At 36.5% G+C, this 24,146-nt stretch overlaps 1 protein-coding gene across 7 annotated transcripts in view; it reads right to left on the reverse strand.

Annotated features, from left to right (window-relative positions):
* Positions 1 to 24,146, reverse strand: part of LOC105483204 (chimerin 1) — a 199,196-nt gene that overhangs the window by 98,620 nt on the left and 76,430 nt on the right. For 4 of the 7 annotated variants that reach the window (XM_011743917.2, XM_071072971.1, XM_071072968.1 and 1 more), the window contains 2 exons: positions 17,872 to 17,903; positions 14,386 to 14,499 (listed from right to left, as the gene is read on the reverse strand). In XM_011743917.2, coding sequence (XP_011742219.1) covers positions 14,386 to 14,499; positions 17,872 to 17,903 — 146 coding nt within the window. Of the gene's footprint in view, positions 1 to 14,385; positions 14,500 to 17,871; positions 17,904 to 22,593; positions 22,621 to 24,146 lie in introns of all 7 variants that reach the window. The other 3 variants (XM_071072969.1, XM_071072970.1, XM_011743918.2) reach the window with 2 other exon arrangements.

The raw sequence follows: 24,146 nt of genomic DNA on the forward strand, positions 1-24,146 counted from the left end.
GGCAACACAGTGAAACCCTATCTCTACTAAGAATACAAAAAATAGCTGGGCATGGCTGTGGGCGCCTGTAATCCCAGCTACTCAGGAGGCTGAGGCAGGAGAATCTCGCTTGAACCCAGGAGGCGGAGGTTGCAGTGAGCTGACATCACGCCACTGCACTCCAGTCTGGGCGACAGAGCCAGACTCTGTCTCATAAACAAAAACAAACAAACAAAAAATATCCCCAGGACAGGGATACAGTATGCAACAATCCCCAAATATATTCTACTTTACTTCTGTGGTACCTATTAATATTTTGAAGAAAGTATTAAATACAGTTGGGAAAATATTTATCTCATATAATATATAATATATATAACATAATATCTCATAAATTATTGGTGGATAAACAAGTTACATGTATAAAACACACCACAAAATCTAGAAGAGAATAAATGTAACTACCAAGGCCAGGGGCAGTGAGTCACAACTAAAATCACAGCACTTTGGGACCCTGAGAAGGGAGGATTGCTTCTCGGGCCAGGAGCTCAGGAGGCGGCCAGTTCAAGACCGGCCTGGTGGCACCCTGTCTCCAGATAAAAATGAAAAAATTAGCCAGGTATGGTGACATGTACCTGTAGTCCTAGCTACTTGGGAGGCTGAAGCAGGAGGATCACTTCAGCTAAGGAGTTCCAGGATACAGTGAGCTATGATCACACTCCAGGCTAGACAATAGAGCGAGGAAGGCCGTCTCATAAAAATTTTTAAAACGTAACTATCAAGGCCAGGTGCAGTGGCTCACGCCTGTAATCCCAACACTTTGGGAGGCAAAGGTGGGCAGATCACCTGAGGTAAGGAGTTCAAGACCAGCCTGGCCAACATGGTGAAACCCAGTCTCTACTAAAACTACAAAATTAGCCGGGTGTGGTGGCAGGTGCCTGTATGCCCAGCTACACGGGAGGGTGAGGCAGGAGAATCACTTGAACCCAGGAAGCAGAGGTTGCAGTGAGCTGAGATTGCGACATTGCACCCCAGCCTGGGCAAAAAGAGTGAAACTCCATCTCAAAAAAAAAAAAAAAAGTAACTATCAAACCTCTTGTGGAAGTGTGCTATCTAGGGCAAAGAAAAATGGAATAAATTTTATAAAATAAAATGTTCACTTAGAAAAAGATTCACTAAAGTGTAACCAGGAAACACTAAATTATGTCAAAGACTAACAAAAATAGAGAAAACTTGCATGGTAAATATAATAAATGGTTGCATAAGTACTATACACAAAATATATAGGGCAATGGACATGAACAGGTTACTAAGAAAAAAGGTAACAAGCAACTTTCTTGTGTTCATCCACTATTGATCTACTTCAGCTGTTTATTCTTCAGAAGCCAAAGGGAAATTCAAACTTGGGTCATGTCACCCTAGCTCTTAGAATAAAGAGCAAAATTCTTAACGTGGCCTACAAGAAGCAGATGTGCAGCCTCACTTCTTCCCTCTCCAACTCACTGTGCTCCTGGCCATCCTCTTCTTTCAGTTCAGAGATGTGCACTGCAGCCCTTGCATGGACATGCTGGTCCGGCTTCTAGGCTCTTTTTCTTTGCCCTCTCACTCACGCTCTTCCTTTAGATCACTCTAACAACCCTTCAGTTCTTAAATCAGATTTTCCTTTTCAGAAAAGTCTTCCCTGACTGCAATTTAGATTTAGAGTTGAGACTCCAGGTTTAGATCAGCTCCTCCTTTATGCACTCATAGTTCCCTTGCTTTCCTTCCACAGCAACTTGCCTCAGTTTTTAGCTTGGCATTTGTGGGACAATTCATTAAAGTCTAATCCTCTCTCTACCTAATAAACTGTTAAGCTCCATAAAGCCAAGGATCTTGACTGTTTTGTTCTTCCTTGTATCTCCAGCACCTAGAAGGAGACTGCAGTTTTCTAAAAACAAAGCAACAACAATAACAACAAAAATACATTTAATAAATGCCAAAAAATAATGTTTGTCTTTGAGGGCCATGAGATTATAGTATTTTTCTTTTCCTACTTTTCTGCATTTTATATATAGTACATTTATATAGTACACATGGTAATAAAAACAAAGTTACTGATAGACCTACATTTAAATAAGTAAATATAAGTGAAAATCAGAATTTTTAAAAAGGGGAGGTGAAACCTGACCTTATGAAGAATTAATTCAAATAGCAAACTTCCCATATATTTATCAACATGGAAAATATTCATGATACACAGCTAACTGAAAAAAAGCATACCATAATATAGTGTACCTGGTATAAAGTCATTTCTGTGTAACTTGGGAAAATGCTAGAATTTCATACAATAGAGTTTTAACAGTGATTATTTCTGGATGGTAGAATTAGGGGTGCTTTTTGCTTTTGTGTTTTTCTACATTTTTAAATATTTTTTGTATTGTATATTTGTCAGGGAAAAAATACTAATCTTTTTGAATAGCTATCTCCTCTTGTGCATTTACAATACAGTTCAATTTGCAACACATTTTCAGGAACATACCAATTTTTTCAAGTAAGGGATGCCTTATGTTAAACTACCCATTTCCTACTGTGTCATATTAACTACTTTCTATAGTTTGCTTTATTAAAGAACACCTGAGCAAGAATACCTTACATAAACTGGAATTATTATATCAATGTTTTTTAAAAGCTTTTTAGCAATAATATATTTTTAAATAAATTGTGCTATCCCCTTCATCAATATTAATTTTCCAATACTGCAGAACTAAATGTTACTGTCATCATGTGTTATCACTTACTCTTACATCTTAAAATTTTCTCATAAAATGATTCATAATCTAAACTAAGAGGAGAAAAACAGTTTTGAAAAATTTTCTACAGAACATTATTTTTCATTTATTCCAAATAGCACAACAAGAAGGTTTGCAGGAGATGGAATGAAACCATGGTAACCAACTGAACCTATCATGAGCTATCAGATCAAAAGAACACACAGTACATTACACGTCAACGCCTACTAGCAGCATAATCCTTCCCCAGTTCCTTTTGATCCTTCTTCTTTAACATGAAAAATGCTTTCAACCAATTTTCATATTTTAAAACTGCAAAAGCCCCTTTATCAATATCTACTATGATTCTCTGGCTTTACTCAGGAACTCTTTGGCTAAGCTCACTTTGTAAGTCAACCTAATGTTTTGAGATTCAGTTATGAATTGTTGGGTGTTTTCAATCATTAGCAAAATTACATTTTTTATTTCAGTGCATTTTATCATTTTCTAATATAGCAGCAATAGTTTCTTCACACAAAATCTTCAGAACTGTAAAGATTATATCACCCTCTCACAGAAATCCCTTGCTTAACGGAATCTTATCAGTATTTTAAACTCAAAGCTACAATAAGTTTAGTTTGGGCACTGAAGCTAAACTCACAGAATCTGGCTCAACATGATCTTAAACTACCAATCAGCCAAAACTAAATAAACAGGTAATGATGGCTTTTGTCAGGCATTAGCTGTTTATTGCACAACTATATAGTCAGGCAGACAACAGGGCAAACCTCCGCAAAGACTAGAGATCATCTTTGCTGTTATGGTTGGCCACTCCTTAACAATTTTCACTTAAAATAAAGCACGATATGCATATATGCCATAAAAACAGAAGTATATTTTATGCATGACCAGTTTCTGGAAGGATAGACAAGTAATTGTGAATGGTGTTATCTCTAGGGAGTGGAATTAGAAGTATGTCACGGTGGGAAAGTACTACAATTTATCATTCTAAACATTTTTATTTCAGTTTTTTTTTAACCATATCTATGTGTTGCTTTTATAATAGAAATATAATAAATTACATAGATGCAAATATGCTGTTATTTTTATAAAGAATTATTGCTGTTTTTCTTTGAAAAAATATACAAAGTTACTATAAAATTATTTTTATAAGTACAAATAACTACCAAGTGATCTTATAATGGGATTTTTGTTTAAATTATTAAACTTCAAATGCACTTAATTTGGCTTTTCTCTTTTGAGAGTGGTGGGGGTGGAAAGTGAACCCTTGAGAATAAGTTGGAATAAACCTTATCCTTAAAGGCTTTAAACAAGGTATATCTGTTTATAAAAATAGTAATGTGCTGATAACTTTAAAATCTTAATTACTAAAATGGCATTGATTTAAAAACTAAGAGTTTACTTGTGTGTCACACCTCTTGACAACTTAGAAGAAGTGCTGCATGTTTTTTGACATATATATATATTTTTTTGTTTGTTTGTTTTGAGATGGAGTTTTGCTCTTGTTGCCCAGGCTGGAGTGCAATGGTGTGATCTCGGCTCACCTCAACCTCCACCTCCCAGGTTCAAGCGATTCTCCTGCCTCAGCCTCCCGAGTAGCTGGGATTACAGGCATGTGCCACCACGCCTGGCTAGTTTTGTATTTTTAGTAAAGATGGGGTTTCTCCATGTTAGTCAGGCTGGTCTCGAACTCTCAACCTCAGGTGATCCACCCACCTTGGCCTCCTGAAGTGCTGGGATTACAGGCGTGAGCCACCAGGCCCAGCCAGATATTGTTTTTAAACAAGTTATATTTCTCAGTTTTTTTGCTGTTTGTTCTTGAGCAAGTTAAGCCTTAGTTTTCTCATCTGTAAACTGGGGAAAATAATAGTATCTACCACATGGTCTTATTTTATAGATAAAACTTAGTTTTCCAACCTGTTGCCAAGAACAGAGGTTACGGGTTATAAGACAGCAAATCTGTCCAGCCCTTTCAGAGGCCAGAAAGCATCTGATACACTGAAGTCCTTGAGCCAGTCACACTGGCCCATGATCAATCTCATACATTTACCTTAATGTATCACACAACATTATCACTTTGTATGGGTGTGGCAGTATGAAAAAAGTTTGGGTTATCTAAAAGATAATTCACATAAAGTATTTACCGTAATGCCTGGAAGAGTAAATATTTGGAAATGTTAGCTATTATTATATTTATAAAACTGTTAAGTCCATTAATAAAATATTTGGTGGCTCCAAATCATTCACAGAAAAGGAATCACATTATCCACCTATGCTAGGACTGTATCTAGTTACTAAAAAACAGATATTAAGAGAATCTAGCATGTCTTCCACTGTACCTTAAAGCAGACACACAAATGAGATTCTAGCTCTTCTCTGCAAAGTAGATAACTGGAGAGACAGCCATCCTCTTTATGTAAAAGTTTCTATTAGCCCCAAAATGTACTTGAAACTCAACTCTACCCTTAAATAATAAAATTTGCTTTATACCATGCCTTAAAAATAAAAACACCAAAAAGACCTTGAAATCAGCTTTTTGGCTTTCTCTGCCTTCTACTTTAAATCCACTGCTATGTATGCATACTTTTGAGAGAGAACTGAAGATTGAATAGACAGAATACTAGTCAATAAAAACCATGCTGGGGATAAAATGTTTTTAAAGATAGCACTTCACATATACTAGGATGTCTATATTCAAAGAGACGTAACACAAGTGTTGAAAAGGACATGAAGAAACCGGAACCTTCATACACCACTGTGGGACTATAATGATATAACCACTTTGGAAAACCATTCCATGATTCCTCAAAGATTCCTAAAAAGGTTACTTTTGAGTTACAATATGACCCAGCAACTTCACCCCTAGGTATATACCCCAAAAAATTAAAACATATGTTTATACAAAAACTTGTACACAATTTTATTCTAATAACGTTGTTTACAGCAGTATTATTCATAATAGCCAAAAAATAGAAACTCAAATGTCCATCAACTATTGGAATATTTTTCCAATATTATTCATTAGTAAAAAGGAATAAAGTACTTATACATGCTACAACATGGATAAACTTTGAAAACATTATGCTAAGGGAAAAACGTCAGTCACAAAAGAACGTATATTATATAATGCCATTTATATGAAATGTCTAGGTTGTTTACATCAATAGAGACAAAAGTAGATTAGTGGTTGCCTAGGGCTGGGAGAGCTGAGGAGAAATGGAAAGTGAGGGTGAATGGGTATAGAGGTTCTTTCAGGGTGATTAAATGTTCTAAAATTGATTACGTCATAATTTTGTGAATGTACTAAAAACCACTGAACTGTACACTTGAAATAGGCGAATTCCTATGCTACATAACTGAAGAAACAGTTTTTAAAAAGTAAGATATGAGAACACGCAAAAGCCATGCTTGCAAATAGAGTAAGAAAAAAAAAAAGGTGCAATTTTATAATACATAGAAACAGTGCTTGGTTGCCTTCAGTAGATGTTTCATGACACTCTTTGGATAGGAGGCAAGTCTTTTTTGGTCCAGGAAAAAAATCAGAAAACAGGAAGAAAAAGGATCAGTGAGGCAATTAACCCTTAACGTTTTTTCTCTATCAAGTTAACACTTTAATAAGCAGTGGTTTTAGGTTCACTGATCAAAAAAGGGTGTCTTTTAAAAAGGGGGAAAAAATGAGGGCTGGGGAGTACATGTTTATCTGAATTTACCAAACAGAAGAAACCTGGTAGATTTTCTTCCTTCTTTTCCTCCCGGTAGTACCAGCACTTAATCTTAATTTGTTAATTGAAAATGAGAAATAATAACTCAAAGGCTCTCAGCACTCAGCCTATATATTTTAAGTTTTCCCACTCTGTAGACAGACAACATGGGAAACCATGCTTGGTGAGCATGAGGTCCAGAGCAAGAGGAACTGAGGGATTGAATGTTGAATGGAACATTTCTCAAAGTGTGTTCCACTGAGAAAGTCCATGGAAAGGGGGTCTCATGACCAAATGAGTTTGGGAAATGCAGTACACTCCTATTAACAATACTCATAGGCTCTGGGAACTACTACTGGAAAAAACATTCAGTTGATTACGTTTAATGGCAGAGAGACCCACATGGCTCCTTCTTCCTCTCCATGCCAGCGACAGCACTGCCAATGCTGGTCAAGACTCCCTTCCCATATAGACCTTGGATGGAACAGAGGCCTCTATGACTTTTCCTTCTATTGCCCCAGGGCTGACCAATCCTTCTTCCAAGGAATTATTTAAATAAATTGATACATTCTGTTTAGTGTCAAATCTTTGGAGATTTAGGAGGTATCATCTTTTGTTTTGACCCAAGGTTACAACTAATGTCTTCATTTCTTCTCAAAATAAAAATAGCTCTTTTGTTTTTTTCTGTTTATAAAATGATACATGTTCATTGTAAAAAAAAAAAAATTAGGTAACTCAAAAAATACAAAGAAGTAACAATCGTGTTTAAGTTAGTCACTAAGCAATAAACACCAAACATTTTGATGATCATTCTTTTAGACACTGTTCTACTTAAATATACACCTATAGGTATGAAATTTTATATAAGTAATATGATACTATATACATACTATTCTGTATAATAAATTTTATTTTTCAGATTGATAAAAGTTATGTTTCTGAATTTATGAAATGTGACATATTTTTAAAAGAAAATATAATTTTCCCAAACATCATGTTTTTTACAGGATTTATCATTTGTTCTCAATTACTAAAATTTTTCCAAATAATTCTTACATTATTGTCAGCATAAAATCAACAGGAAAGTGCCAAGTATTGTAGGTATAAGGCATTCTCTGGAGTATGTCCAAATATGCCCTAAAATATCCAGATACAGAGTTTGGGGATTATCAAGACTCTTGCACATGTCACTTTGTTCCTCTCCCAATTTAGAGAAGCTAAAATGAGTCAGACTAACAGAAATGTCTCTGGAGTTGCCATATTTGGAGTTAACAGTTCTCCTCAAAGTGAACTCTTTAAAATCTATATGGTATACAGAAGACCTTTTAAATATCAGTTCTCCATAGCCAAAGAAAAACTGCTTACTAAATTAATCATCTAAATAATTCTGGTAAAACATAGTTCCTACCACCCTTTCCACTCAGCATTCTAATTCCTCCAGCAAATCTTTCTAAACTGTAAATGTAACCCTTATTGTCTTCTACCAAAAGCCTTCAATTTCCTACAGATAAAGTCCAAATTCTTAAGCATGAAATTCTAGGCTCTCCTGGCACACAAAGTGCTACAATTTCCCCTGCTCCCAGTCCCTCAACAGACTGCCATACACGAAATGCTCCATGGTGTTCTACATTCTGGCACCATTTCTTCTTCCCAAAATGCTTGTTTTTCATCATATTCTACCCTTTTACTTGGTAAGCCAGTCTACCTTTAAGAGTTAGCTTAAATATCTTCTTTCTTGACCCACTTGAATAGTATCTGGCACAATATAAAAGCTCAATAAGTGCTGCTCTTTTGATAATTCAGAATCTGGAGAATTATTTCAATTGTCCAATTTAACAGTGAAGAGCAAGCCCCTTCAATTTCCATGTAAAGGCCTTGACACATATTAGTGACATACCAGGAATAAATTTTTTAGATATTAATAAAAATCTATGGATTTCATTATGCTAAAATTATTAATATAATTAGGTTTTCCATATGACCTTTAAAATATTGACCTAAAGTCAGTTTGGAAAACAACATTTCAAATCAAATTTCTAAAATATTATAGACAAAAGAACATTATCAAAACATGTTTTACAAAACTCTTTGATGCTTGCCCTCACATAAAACTGTCTTTGGAACTCACACCTGATTTTCTTACTACAGTATTTACTAAAGCTAAAATTAGATATACAACTTTAGTAAGAGATTAACCAGAGCTAAAATATTTGAAAAATTACACCATGGGTTGATCTGCCTAACAAAGAAATTGCTTTCTAAGTACAGCCTGTACTTGGCTATGGTTAACTATCTAAACGGTATACACGTTCCCTTCCTTCCTCCAACCTTCTTCCTTCACTTAAAACAAGAAAAGAAAACCAGATTTTGTTTGGTCATTCATTCTTCCTTCCAAAGCCTTATCTTCCAGAAGAAGCTGACCCATTTCCCAGTTCTAGGAGCAGGTGCTAGGTTAGACAAGCAATCAGTACATGCATTTCCCTGAGATGTTATTGGTCCAGGAATGGGAAAGGCAGACTCATGCTAGCCCTATCAACCTGAAGGAAAGGATGCATACTGCAAGAGAGAAGAGAGGTTCCCTTACACTCTCCTGCTGGGCATAAACAAAAAAGCTTACAATTCTGATTGCACTGGCAGCCACCTTTTGACCGCCAGGAAAATCAACCTTAGACTGAAGCTGATGCTGTGACTAGCCATGAATACAAACAGAAAGGTCACAAGTCCCTCACAACATCACTAGAATACTGACCATCTATGTTATTATTACATTTCTGAACTTAGTATGTGAGATATTACCTTAAATAACTTATGTTTAAGTGGGCAGAGTTTGCTTATTTTGAATGTCAGGTAATACTTGCGGCTGAAAGCATCTCAATTGATACAGAATATGATTCTTGAAAGTCAGATGCTGCTAATAACAGAATTTTAAAGGGTCTATTTTGAGATATACTGGGATTATTATCCCCATTTTATAAACAGGAAACTACAGCATGAAAAGGTTAAATATACAAAATAAGGTCAGGCAACTAGAATGCAGGTTTGTCTAATTCTAAAGTCTACACTACAACTTCATTTCCAAAGTGCTAACAGTGAGAGTGGGTAACTGCAATTCTTTTCTGATAGTTTTTTTTAAAATCTCAATTCCTTATTCTCTCTGATTTTCCTCTATTCTTTCAATCTATACATTACATAGAAAGTGTTCCTGTTTAAGTTGTTAACATTTTAAATGTTCCTTTTTCCAGTTTTAGTAAAATACACACAAGATTTATTTTTCTTAGTAAAAATGAACTAATTTAGCAGCTCAAGTCATTGTGAAAAAGGGGTATTTTATATCAAAGGGAGCCAACATTGACAGAGGGCCCAATAATAAGTCAAAGTTAATGCAAAACTTTAGTCTTATGCCATATTAAATGTCCAATAGTGATAAAGAATTCTTTTTTTTTTTTTTTTTTTAATTTCCAAGAAAACTCTTGGAGAGTCTAAGCAAATGTGCTCTGCAATACATGGATGACTTAGGAGAAATAATAGAAAGATCTTAATTTTAGGCTATAATTCACCTATTTGCATTATTTTTGTTAAAGGAGGAAAAGTAAACAGTCATTAGGATAAAAATGATACAAATTTGTTGAGTTAGTAAAGGCCTTTTGGCATTTACAGCAATCCCCCCAAAAATAAAATGTTTAGATAAAAACAGCAGGAAAAAAATTAGTTCTGAATGGGTTATGATTGCATTTATGCCCATAAATTGTTTGGGTTTTTATCCAGGACAGTGGTGACAATGAGAAAGTAGATATCAAATATTTAAAAGATTTCATATATTCACTCATATTAGCTCTCCACAAGGTTTTTCACCTCCTTAAACTTCACTATTTCCAAAAATCAAATGAATATTCTGGAACCAAATAACATAGTATTTGACATTAAAAACTCAATGGATGGGTCTAACAGCAGATCAGAAACAGCAGAAGTCAGGAATAGTAAACCAGAAAAATGGCCCATAGAAAACGTCCAAACTCAACCTAGTATTTTTTTCTTTTAGTGAGAAAAACTAGAGTGCCTTATAAAACATATCTTTTAAATAATTAGTTCTAAAATGATGAAAGCCATGTGTTTTCAATCAAACTGCTTAAATTATTTTAGGTTACTTGTAACTGATATTTGCCATATCTCATTAAACTACAATGAATACAAATGTTGTCAAAATCAGCATACAGAAAATTTGAGAATCACTTTGAAACACTTCATGAGTCATAACCAAGTGCCTGGCTAGCATCTTCTTTACAACTACACACTCTGAACATGCAAATGTCTGTCTATATGCTTCCCTTGTGTGACAAACTTTCACTGAGTCAAAATCATTTTTCCTGAGTCAAGAGATGAATATGAGCATAGGTAGGAAAGCCAGACAAGGCTCAGCCTAAAATTTAGGCTGGATGGGGCATGGAAGAAGATGCAAATGAAGAGCAAAAAATATCTCACCCATAGAACACCTGACATGCCACATGGTGAAAACTTCTTTTCTGACTGCAGATAGTTGGTATTGTGACAGCACACATACAATACACACTTCCCTAAAGAGCACCTCATAGCATTCATTAGGGTCCTCAGTGGAGGGCTAGTCCCTTTTAAGTCAAGGAGAGATGCCAATGTGTGAGGGAGGTGTGTTCTTTGAAACTCTGTGCCTTCCTTAACCTTACAACCTCGCTGATCACACCATCGGATTTTCAGGTGGATCATTTATATTACTGGGGAGGATACATCAGAGGGATGAAGCTGGACACACAGGTATTTCTTAGGCAGTTACTCAACTAGTCCAGGAAGTGGCTTAGGGTTGAAAAGGAGGGGTAATTTTGAGAAATACTTAATAAATAAGATTGTTGGACTTGGCTGTGTGACATGAGCAAGAAAGAAAAAGTCCTCTTAATCATTATCATACAGGTACAGTACCCAGGGCTTGCCAGGGTCTAAGAAAAGTGAGAAATACAAAAATATAAAAAATATGAAACATGAAAGATATGGCTCCAAAACACAAAAAAAGAAAATTATAAAACTAAAGCTAATTTCAAAAGCAATTTACATAAAATCTTTACACAATTTTAACAGCAGAAAATATGTATTTGATATGAAGTACAGTGTGTGGTATAATGTAAGGTAGGGGCCTCTAGATGAATAGTGCCAGGCCTTACAAATATACAATAAAATATACCTAAAAGAAAAAGTGAAAATAATTTCTTGGTTTCTGTTTTATGGAATCGACTGATAATAGTGTCACCAGCTAACAAAGGAAATATAGATACCACAGCATATTTGGGAGAAAAGCGTTGAGTTCAGTTTTAGATATATTGAGATTGAGGTGTCTACGAGGAATCAAGTTCAAGGACTTATTCCTAATTTTAGAGGCCCCAGTTGACACAGTAAATGCATAAAGAACACTGATGGGTATAAAATAGACAAACTGGATACCCCTTAATGGATTATGTGTAGGTTAAAAACAAACTGATGTGAACTGGGAGAATCATCAGGTGAAATGCGAGTATCAGATAAGAATAATACATATATCAATACAACTTCTATTTCAGATTTTGCCTAACACTTCTCAGCCATACAATAAGTTTAAAACAAGGAAACTGTCAATCATATTTGGGCACATAAATTACTCAATGTATATTATGAGTAAAATTCCTCTATCTATGACCATTACAGCCCCCTTTTACTCACTATTATTTCTTTTCCAAGTAATGATTTTATGGCAATTTTCAGTAACAAAAGAAAGGCTGTAAGTTACCCCAGAGATATGAATTTGAAACATTACCATCAAGATTTACTGGGCCAAAGTGGATGGGAAGTGATTATAAATGTAAAGCCATGAGTAGAAAGAGAGAGGGCAAGAAGGCAGGAATGAGAAAGAGATAGGAAGGTCCGGGTGCTACTTTTCTCCAAACTAAATCCTTAGCCTTCAAATATTTGCTGGTATCAGCTGGTGAAAACTGTGTGACAGATATAAGATGATAGGCAATGTGGTGTAATGTGGTGAAAGTACCTGAATTTTGCAGTTAGGAAAAATTGAGTTCAAATTAAAGTTTTATAACTTCTATGTGATCCTGGAGAAATGCAGGGGAAATGGCAACCAAGGGGAAAGAAAGAGAGGTTTCTGTTTCTCATTTTACCTCACCTTCTTCCTTCCTTATTCTGGACCACCAGCATTTACATCAAGGCTGTTTACCATAGACAATCAGATGACCAGACTATTTGGAAATACAGTGGTGAAGAATTCCAGAATTATAGTATGTTAGGAGTAGAAAGATGAAGAAACCAACTTCAAGAAATTCTGTGATTTGCCCCAAATCAGTCTTCTATTTCAATTAATGATAAATTAAATAGGTATTTGAATTACCATACCAGAATTTTTTTTCCTATATACCACAATTTAAACCTGAAAAAAACAGTATAATTAAGTAATTGAAGGGGAATTTACACTTTATAATTTACCATAGAAAGCAAATTTCCATGAACTCCTGTGGCAAGCTCTATTCTCCAAGTATTTAATTATTTCAGCATTCAGTATGAAATAATACTGAATTACATCATTCTATTTAACAGAAAGATTAATATCAAATCTTGTGGACAGGAATCAGAGCAGGCCCTGCTCATTCACACAGGTATAAGTGATTAGAGAAAGAATTAGACATGTTAGTCCTAAACATTAACATCAACTTTCTATCCTCTATTTGTGACTACCAAAAGAAATTTCATATATTTGATCTCTGTCTTCAGAAGTCTCTGCTTTTAAGTGTTTTCCAAATAGATGAATGTATACATGAATGAACAAATAAAGGGATGAACAAAGACAACAGATAATTACTCTAAGCCTTTGGTGAGGCAGCAATGTAGAAAAATTAAGAGCAAAGACTCCGAAGTCAGACAATCTGGGTTCAAATAGCAGCAGTACAACTTATTAAATGTGTGACCTTCACCAAGTTACTCAATCTCCATCCAGGTCGTCTGTTTCCTCATCTGTAAAATGGGGGGTAATAACAATACACAGAGTTGTTGTGAGGATTAAATGAGGTTAGAGGCCTGGCATAAGGTAAGTACAATGGATAAGTATGCTCTTGTATTACTGTTCTTACTGTTGGGTTATTATTGCAGGATTAACAGGAGTATTTGTTTCTGGGCACTGTACTGTAAGCTAAGAACAGCCAAAACACTAAGTGAAGATCAGCTGATAGGGAAGAGCCAAGAGCTCCCAAGAAAAACTGCTCCAACCAAAAGGCAACCTAAGAGAGATGGCACTGACTTTAGCTTTACAAGTTATGAAGATCTTTTCTCTTGGTCTCTTTCCTTATTCAAGAAATTGATGGAAGCTGACAAGCTAGACAAACAGTAAAGAAGGGGTAAGATGGAATGGAAGGAAGCAGCTCCCACAAAATGCTTTAAAAGTTGTTCAGGCCAGGTGTGGTGGTTCATGCCTATAATCCCAGGACTTTGGGAGGCTGAGGTGGGTGAACCACGAGGCCAAGAGATCAAGACCATACTGGCCAACATGGTGAAACCCCGTCTCTACTAAAAATGCAAAAATTAGCTGGGAGTGTTGGCACACGCCTGTAATCCCAGCTACTCAGGAGCTGAGGCAGGAGAATCGCTTGAACCCGGGAGGCGGAGGTTGCAGTGAGCCGAGATCATGCCACTGAAAGCCTGGCAAGAGTGAGATTCCGTCTTAAAAAAAAAAATTTTTTTTAAAGTTTCTCTATTCTTAATCACTGAGTGCTACCATTCACGAGGAATTTTTAAAGGGTCTCAAAGCTATTAAAATGGTAATTAGATCCCAAGAAAACAAGAACCAATTAAATTACATGCTGGATGCTTTTAAAATTGAAAGCCCTCTATTAAGAGAGTTTTAAATAAAGCACAGTAGTAATTGCAGGCCCATGACCAACCTTAAAGCCAAAGTGTAGGTCCCTGGCTGCCGCTGGCTCTCCCGGATGAGGTAGCTCCCCTCAGCCACAATCAAGAGCTGGTCGGCTGCTTCTCTGGAGATCATGCCATGAAACCTAAGAAACAAAGTCTATTCAGAAACTGTGCTTTCTACATTTTTCAATAAAACAAGATAAAACAACATCCCACTACCACCACCTTCTCCTGTTGTTTTCTAGACAAGTACTGCCACATAATGGAGGGGAAGCACTTGGGTTTAACTATGCTTGTGTTTCTCTGGGCCTGGCCCCCAGCCAGCTTCTCTGTGGTGATAAGAGCAGCACCAAAGGACTACCCAATCCAGTTAACAACCATGGAATCAAAATCCACAACCATCTAAGGGAAGATCAACCACCTCTCTCAAGAGGACAATTCCTTTCTTATGTATCCATTTAACCATACGGCTTTCTTAAAAAAAAAAAAAAAAAAAAAAAACACCCAGAAATGTATCCTATTTTCCTTTCTTCCCATTAGTAGCACTGCTCCAAAATTTTGGCTCTGAGTCCATGTTGGCAATTTTCCAGGACCCTGGGTTGTCCTTAATTGGCATGATTGCCCAATAATGTGCATAATCTGCGTTACTGAACACTCAAGCCCAAAGCAAACAAGTATAATACTTGTTTTCATTCCCTGCTAAAACCTTATCTTTGATTAACACAGAAAAATAGAGAAAGAATAAACATAAATAACATAAATAACATGCTCTTTACACAAACACAGATGAATCTATAACAATCTGGCATAAAATACTGAAAAAAATGTCGGTGACACATATTAAAAATAAAAAACCATCTTACATTTGTATAGCGATTTACAATTTACAAAGAACCTATATGTCCTTGTATAACTCAAAGATAATGAAGGAATTCAGGGCATGTCACCCCAAAATATGCCACTTTGCTGTATCAAGTATTTTGAGCTGAAGGCACTTAAAAAATATCAAATGCAGAGACAGGCTTTCTCTGACTCTCCCTATCTACCTAAAGACAGATCATCCAAAAGGAACTCAATTGTTATCAATGCCCTCCCATCAGTTTCAGCAACCAGGGAAGACTGACTCTTATAGAGGAGAGGAGACTAAAAGTCAACAACCTACTCAGACAAACTCTGTCACAAACTACCATTTACCTTCCCGTCAATGGCCAGAAACTTCCCTCCCATTCCCGTTATGATGGCATACAAACTCTCAAATCTCACTTTTTGGAGTGGTATTCACTTTATTTTTTTCTGTGATGCCCCTGTGCAAGTAGTATTAAAAATTAATAAATTTGTATACCTTCTCTCCCGTTAATCTGCACATTGTTTGCTTATTTCGTAGACCCAGCTCTCAAACATAGGAGGTAGAGGGAAAGTCTTCCTCCCCTACAATAACCGCAATGACCCACTGCTCAAAAGAAATTTTGCAGCTTTTACTGGTACTAAAGAAACAATAGTCACTTGAATTTGGAATGATACATTTAAAAGGCGTTGAAATGGCACTTTAAGAATTCAGGAACATTATGAGGGACAAGAGGAAATTTTCTGGAGTTTTTCCTGATAGGGATGGTTCAGTCTCTCAATTTAAGTCTTCAAACAGTTCACAGTAGGCATGTTCAAATCATGACAGCTAGGTTTACAATGGGCTCCTGAATTTCTTATCTCCATAAATTTCCCAATCTTTGAGAACTAGGTCCAAAGGCTAATGCTCTGAATCTGCTGGAAGCAAGGAGATGGTAACCTATCCCTTGCTATTTAGCACATTGGTATATATTTTAACTTTACATAATATCAAATAATACAGTTGGTAAAATATAGTTATCTATTTGTTTAAAAATTCAATTAACTGGCCAGGCACAATAGCTCATGCCTCTAATCCCAGCATTTTGGAAAGCCAAGGCGGGTGGATCAACTGAGGTCAGGAGTTTGAGACTAGCCTGGCCAACATGGTGAAACCCCGTCTCTACTAAAAACACAAAAAATTAGCCGGGCGTGGTGACAGGTGCCTGTAGTCCCAACTACTCGGGAGGCTGAGGTAGGAGAACCGCCTGAACCCAGGAGGTTTTGTAATTTTTAAAACCTCATTGCAGTCGCTCATGCCTGTAATCCCAACACTTTGGGAAGCCGAGACGGGTGGATCACCTGAAGTCAGGAGTTCAAGACCAGTCTGACCAACATGGTGAAACCCCGTCTCTACTAAAAATACAAAAAATTAATGGGGCGTAGTGGCGGTGCCTGCAATCCCAGTTACCCGGGAGGCTGAGGCAGGAGAATCGCTTGAACCCGGGAGGCAGAGGTTACAGTGAACCGAGATCGCACCATTACACTCCAGCCTGGACAACAAGAGCGAAACCCCATCTTAAAAAAAAAAAAAAAAAAAAAAAAAATTCAATTAACTTAAAAGAAAACAAATTCTGAAACAAAACTTGACAATATATTTAAAGAATTTTAAAACTATTTGCACAAGTTAATCAAAAATTTCTAACCCCCCAAGACCCCATGTACTGAGATGTTTCCTATGGTGTTACTTCCAATAGTATAGTTTAAAAGCAACCTATAACACCAAAAGCAGAAGAATGACTATATAAATTACAATACAACTGTACTGTAGAATACCAGTGGTTCTTAATTTTGAAATCACCCTTTCATCAACTCATAGGTGTGCATCTGTAATCCATTCCTACGTCCTGAAAACATATAGAATTTGAAATAATTTAAAAATATTTGTTACGTATACTTTTATCTGATATGATCTCCAGTCATAAAAAACAATTTTGAGGAATGATGAGATTATGAGTGATTTTTATTCTTTTCCTCAAAGTGCTACATTTCTGTTTTTCAATAACCTGAAAAATTAAGGACTTTAAAAATCATTGCATTTTTCACAAAACAGAAAAATGCTCGTTGTCAATTTTAAATGGTAATAATCAGGCTATAAAATGGTATGTATAATATCTCAATTTGGTTCAAATCCATTGGGAAAATATTTCTTCAGATAGTAATACTTCAAATTGTTAACATTAATTGTTTCTCAGTAGCATGAATTATATTTTTCTCATAATAAATGCATACTATTTAAGAAAATCTGAAAAATAAAAATATATAGAATAAATCACTCACATCCCACTGTACATACATGTGTGCATATGTACATGTCTATATGTCTGATATACATGTACAGAAAAACACAAATATGTACATTTTTCTCATATACATCTAAGATTATTTACTTGTATGGTTTGCATCCTTAACATTATTGCATGTACATTTTCCCATGCTATTTTCTTTTTTATGCTTGTCTTTATTGTCTATATTGTTCACCAATTAGATCACATTAGAAATTTTTAAGAAATAAATGTCACTCCACCGAACTTGAATACTTCTTCCTCTTGCTTTCATTTAAAAGCATCCATTTACCCTGTCTCTTTTACATATGCCAATCTATAAAATTATTTCTAATAATTCATACTTACTCTCTTCCATAATACTTTGGTCTGTTTTCTACCTATTGGGAAGGGGAAAAAAGGCATATTTGTAAAAATGCAAATGTGCAGAACATAATTCAACATTTTGTGCATGTGACAAACTAAAGCATATATTAAAAAAAGAATTCAAATAACAGAGTATGGAGTCCCAGTTCTACCAGCAGGTTACCTGTGCCATTTGGACTGGTCACTTCATCTCTCCAGACCTATTTCTTATTTATAAAATGCTGTGTATGTAGTTGGACTAAACTATCTTTAATTTCTAGAATCTAATGAGCTGAAAAAATTTCACTTTATTCAAGAGTAAACATAACACCCCAAAACATATAGCCACAATTGTGACACACTCAATTGTAGCTTTTTCCCCCATCCTCCCCTGCTATTCCTCTCCCTCTTGCTCCAGACTCTCCATTCTGTTAGCATCTCCATAGACTCTTGCCCTTCTGTTCTCCCATCATCTCTTCCCTCACCACAGCTTGTCAGGGCATGCGTGCTGGCTATAGCTAAGAAAAGCCCCAGCAAGATAAATGCCCAGGAATTTTCACAGGAAGATTGAGGGCATGTACCCCACTCATTCAAAATACACTCACTGAACAGCAAATATGTGACAGGCATTGTTCTACCTGCAGGGACACAGTACTATATAAGACCAAAATTCGTTCGGAACTTACATTCTAATAGTGACAGACAGATAATAAAGAAGTTTAAAAAACAAAATAGAAAGTAGTAGTAAATACTGTAATGAAAATAGGAGTGGGTAACAAAAGGGAAGACCAGTGAGGTACTTATTAAGCTGGGTGGTTAGCAAAGCTCTCTCTGAGGTGACATTTAAACTGAGTCCTGAATGACAAGATGCCAACTCTGACTACAAAATCACAGGAACAGCAAAAAAGCTTTTCCCTAGTAGGTATTTTGATGACACCACGTACTATGTTATTGAGCTCTTGCTATTTGCTACGCGTTTAGTTACATTTAAAGATCACTGAATCCTCAAAATAAGAGGAATTATTCTACTTTTATGAAATAGTACTATCATCCTCATTTTATTTATTTTTCTTGGCAAAATTCACCTTTTCTTTTAAATGTGCTTATAATTAACAAATAAAAGGGGTATGTGTGGTGTATTATGGTATATGGCATGATGTTGTGATATTTGTATATATTGTAGGATGGCTAAAACAAGCTAACTAACACACATTACTTCACATACTTATTTTTTTGTGGTTAGAACACATAAAATTTACCCTCAACAATTTTCAAGTATATAATACATTGTTATTAACTATAGTCATTAAGTTGTACAATAGATCTCTTGAACATATTCCTCCAACCTAAATGAAATTTTGTATCCTTTAACCAGTATCTCCTGAATTCCCTCCCCAACCACATTCTTTCCTTCTCCTTCCCTCTGCCACTGATAACCACTATTCTACTTCTTGCTACTACAAATTAAACGTTTTTAGATTCCACAAGTGAGATCATACAGTATTTGTCTTTCTGGGCCTGCCTTGTTTCACTTAACATAAATAAAGTCCTCTAAGTTCATCCCTGTTGTTGCAAATGACAGGACTTCCTTTTGTATTCAATTTGAAATAAACAGTATTCCACTGTATACTGAAATGGAATATACAGTATTCCATTATGTATTTATACACCACATTTTCTGTATGCATTCATTAACTGATGAACACTTAGGTTGGTTCCGTATCTTGGATACTATGAATAATGCTGCAATAAACATGGGAGTGCAGATATTTCATCAACATATTAATTTCATTTCCTTTGGGTATACACCAACTAGTGAGATTGCAGAATCATGGTAGTGGAGAAACTGAGCATCCGAGAGATTACGTAACTTATTCAAGGTTACTTGTTCAAACAGTGGGACTCAAGGCACAATTGGGATTCTTAAGAATGGCAAAAAGGGAACACGCCCTCTGTCTATTTAACACTGACTCATGTGAATTTGGTTAAATATGGCAGTTCCCAAAGCAACTCAAAGCCTATCTTTTCAGTGATCTTCTCCCTTAGTTCTGCATATAGCTTGCGTGCCAAGTCTGGTATTGTTTTCAGCAAACTTGATATATTTACTCACAGCATAGAAAAACTTTTGTTTCAATAAAAAATTGTTCTTCATCTATAGCAGTGATCCCCAACATTTTTAGCACCGGGGACTGGTTTTGTGGAAAACAAATTTTCCACGGACCGGGGCAGGGGTAGGGGTATAGTTTCAGGATGATTCAAGCACATTGCACTTACGGTGCACTTTATTTCTATTATTATTATATACTCACCACAATGTAGAATCAGTGGGAGCCCTGAGCTTGTTTTCCTGCAACTAGACGGTCCCATGTGGGGGTGACAGGAGACAGTGACAGATCATCAAGCACTGGATTCTCATAAGGGGCATGCAACTTAGGTCCCCTGGCATGTGCAGTTCACAATACGGTTCATGTTCCCATGAGTCTAATATGGCCGCTGATCTGAGAGGAGGCGGAGCTCAGGCAGTAATGTGAACAACGGGGAGTGGCTGCAGATGAAGCTTCACTGGCTCACCTACCACTCACCTCCTGCTGTGCAGCCCGGTTCCTAACAGGCCACACAGTGGTACTGGTCCATGGCCTGAGGACTGGGGACACCTAATCTATAGCATACCCTACTGGTTTATCAGATTCTAGCCCAGTGCCTTGTGTCTGAGCTATTTTGGTGTTGCCTAAGTTGTAGGTAACTAATAGATACATTTTCTCCTGCATATTGGTGGTTGAACTGACTTTTCCCCTACCCTCTCTCCCAGTGGAAAAACTAGTTTTGTCTCCATGTGCAATTCATCTCAATATTCCTTGACTCCATATAAGAGTTTTTGGCATTTTCCTTTCAACTGATTATAACATCTGCCTAGTTCTCTCCTATCTTACGAGTAAAATAAATTTTTAACATGTGTTCATTTTCATATCTATAGGAGAGTCATGATTTTAACTTTTCATAAAAATTATACTGTATTAGTTCATCCTCACACTGTTAATAAAGACATACGTGATGAAACTGGGTAATTTATAAAGGAAAGAGGTTTAATTAACTCACAGTTCCGCATGGCTGGGGAGGTTTCAGGAAACTTACAACCATGGCAGAAGGGGGAGCAAACAGGTCCTTCTTCATATGGTGGCAGCAAGGAGAAGTGCCAAGCAAAAGAGGGAAAAGCCCCTTATAAAACCATCAGATCTTGTGAGAACTCACTCACTATCACGAGAACAGCATGAAGGTAACTGCTCCCATGATTCAATTACCTCCCACCGGGTCCCTCATCCAACACATGGGGATTATGGGAACTACAATTCAAGATAAGATTTGGGTGAGGACACAGCCAAACCATATCATATACTTAAATAATACTTTATCCCTCATGAATCTTCTGTTATCTGTGAGGTTGTAGTCAGGTTATTTATTATCTTCCCGAGGTGAGTTCCACCTGATTTGGCCTTGTTCCGTAATAATTTCTCTGCTCATAAAACTCAATGTACTAAGAATATGCCAGCTGACTCCTACAGCTACAGATGATGGCTATTCTAGTTTTAGTCCAGAGCTTATAGAGTGGGGTCAGGCAACTGCTTGAGAATAAATCTTTGCTTACGAAGATGAAACTTCAATGTTTAAGTCTTAGAGAATTAATTTTCTATAGCATTATATGATAAAATGTTACTCCAAAGAATCATTTAGCAGTGTTCTTTCCAACTAAAAATGTGAAGATGCTCAGTATTTACTCTAGAGGAAGATATACGTGTACATGTACACATGGAAACGTGAATAAGAATGTTCTCATATGCACTCTTCATAGTCATTTTTTTTTGAGACGGAGTCTCGCTCTGTCGCCCAGGCTAGAGTGCAGTGGACGGATCTAAGCTCACTGCAAGCTTCGCCTCCCAGGTTTACACCGTTCTGCCTCAGCCTCCCGAGTAGCTGGGACTACAGGTGCCCGCCACCTTGCCTGGCTAGTTTTTTGTATTTTTTAGTAGAGACGGAGATTCACCATGTTAGCCAGGATGGTCTCGATCTCCTGACCTCGTGATCCAGCCGTCTCGGCCTCCCAAAGTGCCGGGATTACAGGCTTGACATAGTCATTTTTAAAATGGGGCAGTCAGACATGGTGGCTCATGCCTGTAATCCCAGTACTTTGGGAGATCAAGGTAGAAGAACTGCTTGAGGCCACAAACTCAAGGCTAGCCTAGCAACATAGCAAGACCCCCATCTCTACAAAATATTTTAAAAATATTTTTTTGGTGGTGGCACGTGCCTGAAGTCCTAGCTAGTCAGAAGGCTGAGAGGAGAGGATTGCCTGAGCCCAGGAGGTTGAGGCTGCAGTGAGCCATGATCACATCACTGCACTCTCAGCCTGAGTGACAGAGTAAGACCCTGTCATTCATTTATTCATTCATTCACTCATACATAAACAAACAGAAATATTTTAAATATACACCAATAGGGCAATAACTAACCTGATTTATAATATAAATAACATACACAGTTTGAAGCAATAATATAGATCTATCAGGACTAATATGGCAAAATCATTAAGACAAACTATTGAATACAAACATAAATTATGAAATAACAATACAGAATGACACCATTTAGGAAAAAGCACATATACACATGATATGTATTTACGGCATAAATAGAGATCTGGAAGTATGCATACTAAATTCAAATTGTTACCTCAAGGAAAGTGGGTGGAGAACAGACCTGAGGGGGCCAAGGAAAAGGCATAAAAGGAACTTTAATCTTGACCATAATATCATAACTCTTCAAGAAAAATGTATTCATACATTAATTATATACCTAATATTACCTTTAACAATATAAATTAAGATTAGCTTTTGTGTAACCTAATATCAAAGCTGGAGACACATTAGAATGGGGTCTCCCAACATTTTGAGAAGAGATCATGGCCTTTCCTTCAAATCATGAGAACTTTGAAGGTAGTTGAAGGTATATGGCACTGAAGTTAAAGGAGAGTTTTTGAAAATACTCTACATACCAAGGAAAATCCTGGGCAAGTACATGTAAGTGGTGACAGTAGTGAGATTGGTGGCTGCAAATGGTGTGGCAATCCACTACATTTCCCAATCTAAGAGAAATACTGATTATTTATTCAGTAGTCCTACAGTAAGTCCATAGTCTGCTTCCATTAATTGCCTATGTAATCATCTTCAGAAAACAATTGATTATGGCCTTATGTTACTAAATAATTATTTGCTTTACCCAAAATAATTCTGAATTAAAGGAAATTAGGTAAGCACTGATAATTAAGAGCATTTTATATATAATAAGCACTATATCAGAAATAAAATTCACACACCAATTTCATCTTTTCTGTATTTTTATAATTGAAATGTCAATCAAAACTTAAGTTTAGATTTTTTTTCTCTCATGTCTAGATAGTAAAGGGGATCACAATACATTACCCTAAAACATGGTATATTGGCATAAGAATTATTTTAGCTGGGCGCAGTGGCTCATACTGTAATCCCAGCATTTTGGGAAGCTGAGGCAGGCGGATCATGAGATGAAGACCATCCTGGCTAACACGGTGAAACCCTGTCTCTACTAAAAATACAAAAATTAGCCAGGCAGGGCATGATGGCAGGTGCCTGTAGTCCCAGCTATTCGGGAGGCTAAGACAGGAGAATGGCGTGAACCCGGGAGGCAGAGCTCGCAGTAAGCCGGGATCATGCCATTGCACTCCAGCCTGGGCGACAGAGCGAGACTCCATCTCAAAAAAACAAAACAAAACAAAAAAAAGAATTATTTTAAACTGAAGGCAATTTAGAAACATCAAACATAGATGCTTTCTGTACTCCCCCTTTCTGTCTAAAAACACAGCATAAATTCCCTTTTGTAAAAGAAATTTACATTTGTAAAGAAATGTAAAGACATACTCTTCCACCATACTAGGAAGAGGAAACCAACTCCAGACAATTCTAATCTCCTGAGATGACCTGAGTCTGCATAACAAATCTTACTAAAAATCCTTATCTACTACATATTTCCTTCCCACAACTTACCACCCTGCCAAGCCCAAATCCCTTTTTCTTTGTCTAGTCTCTTATCTCTATCACCCTTTGTTAAAATGGTATATAACCCCCAAGTCTAACTGCCTTCTTGGTGTTTTCACTTATTTTCTGTGATATCCCCCTTTCCATGTGCATATGAAATAAACCTTTTCTCCTGTTAATCTGCCTTTTGGCAGTATAGTCCAAAAATCGCAG

The sequence above is a fragment of the Macaca nemestrina genome, chromosome 11 (genome assembly GCF_043159975.1).
Source record: "Macaca nemestrina isolate mMacNem1 chromosome 11, mMacNem.hap1, whole genome shotgun sequence".
In the NCBI taxonomy this organism is placed as follows: domain Eukaryota; kingdom Metazoa; phylum Chordata; class Mammalia; order Primates; family Cercopithecidae; genus Macaca; species Macaca nemestrina.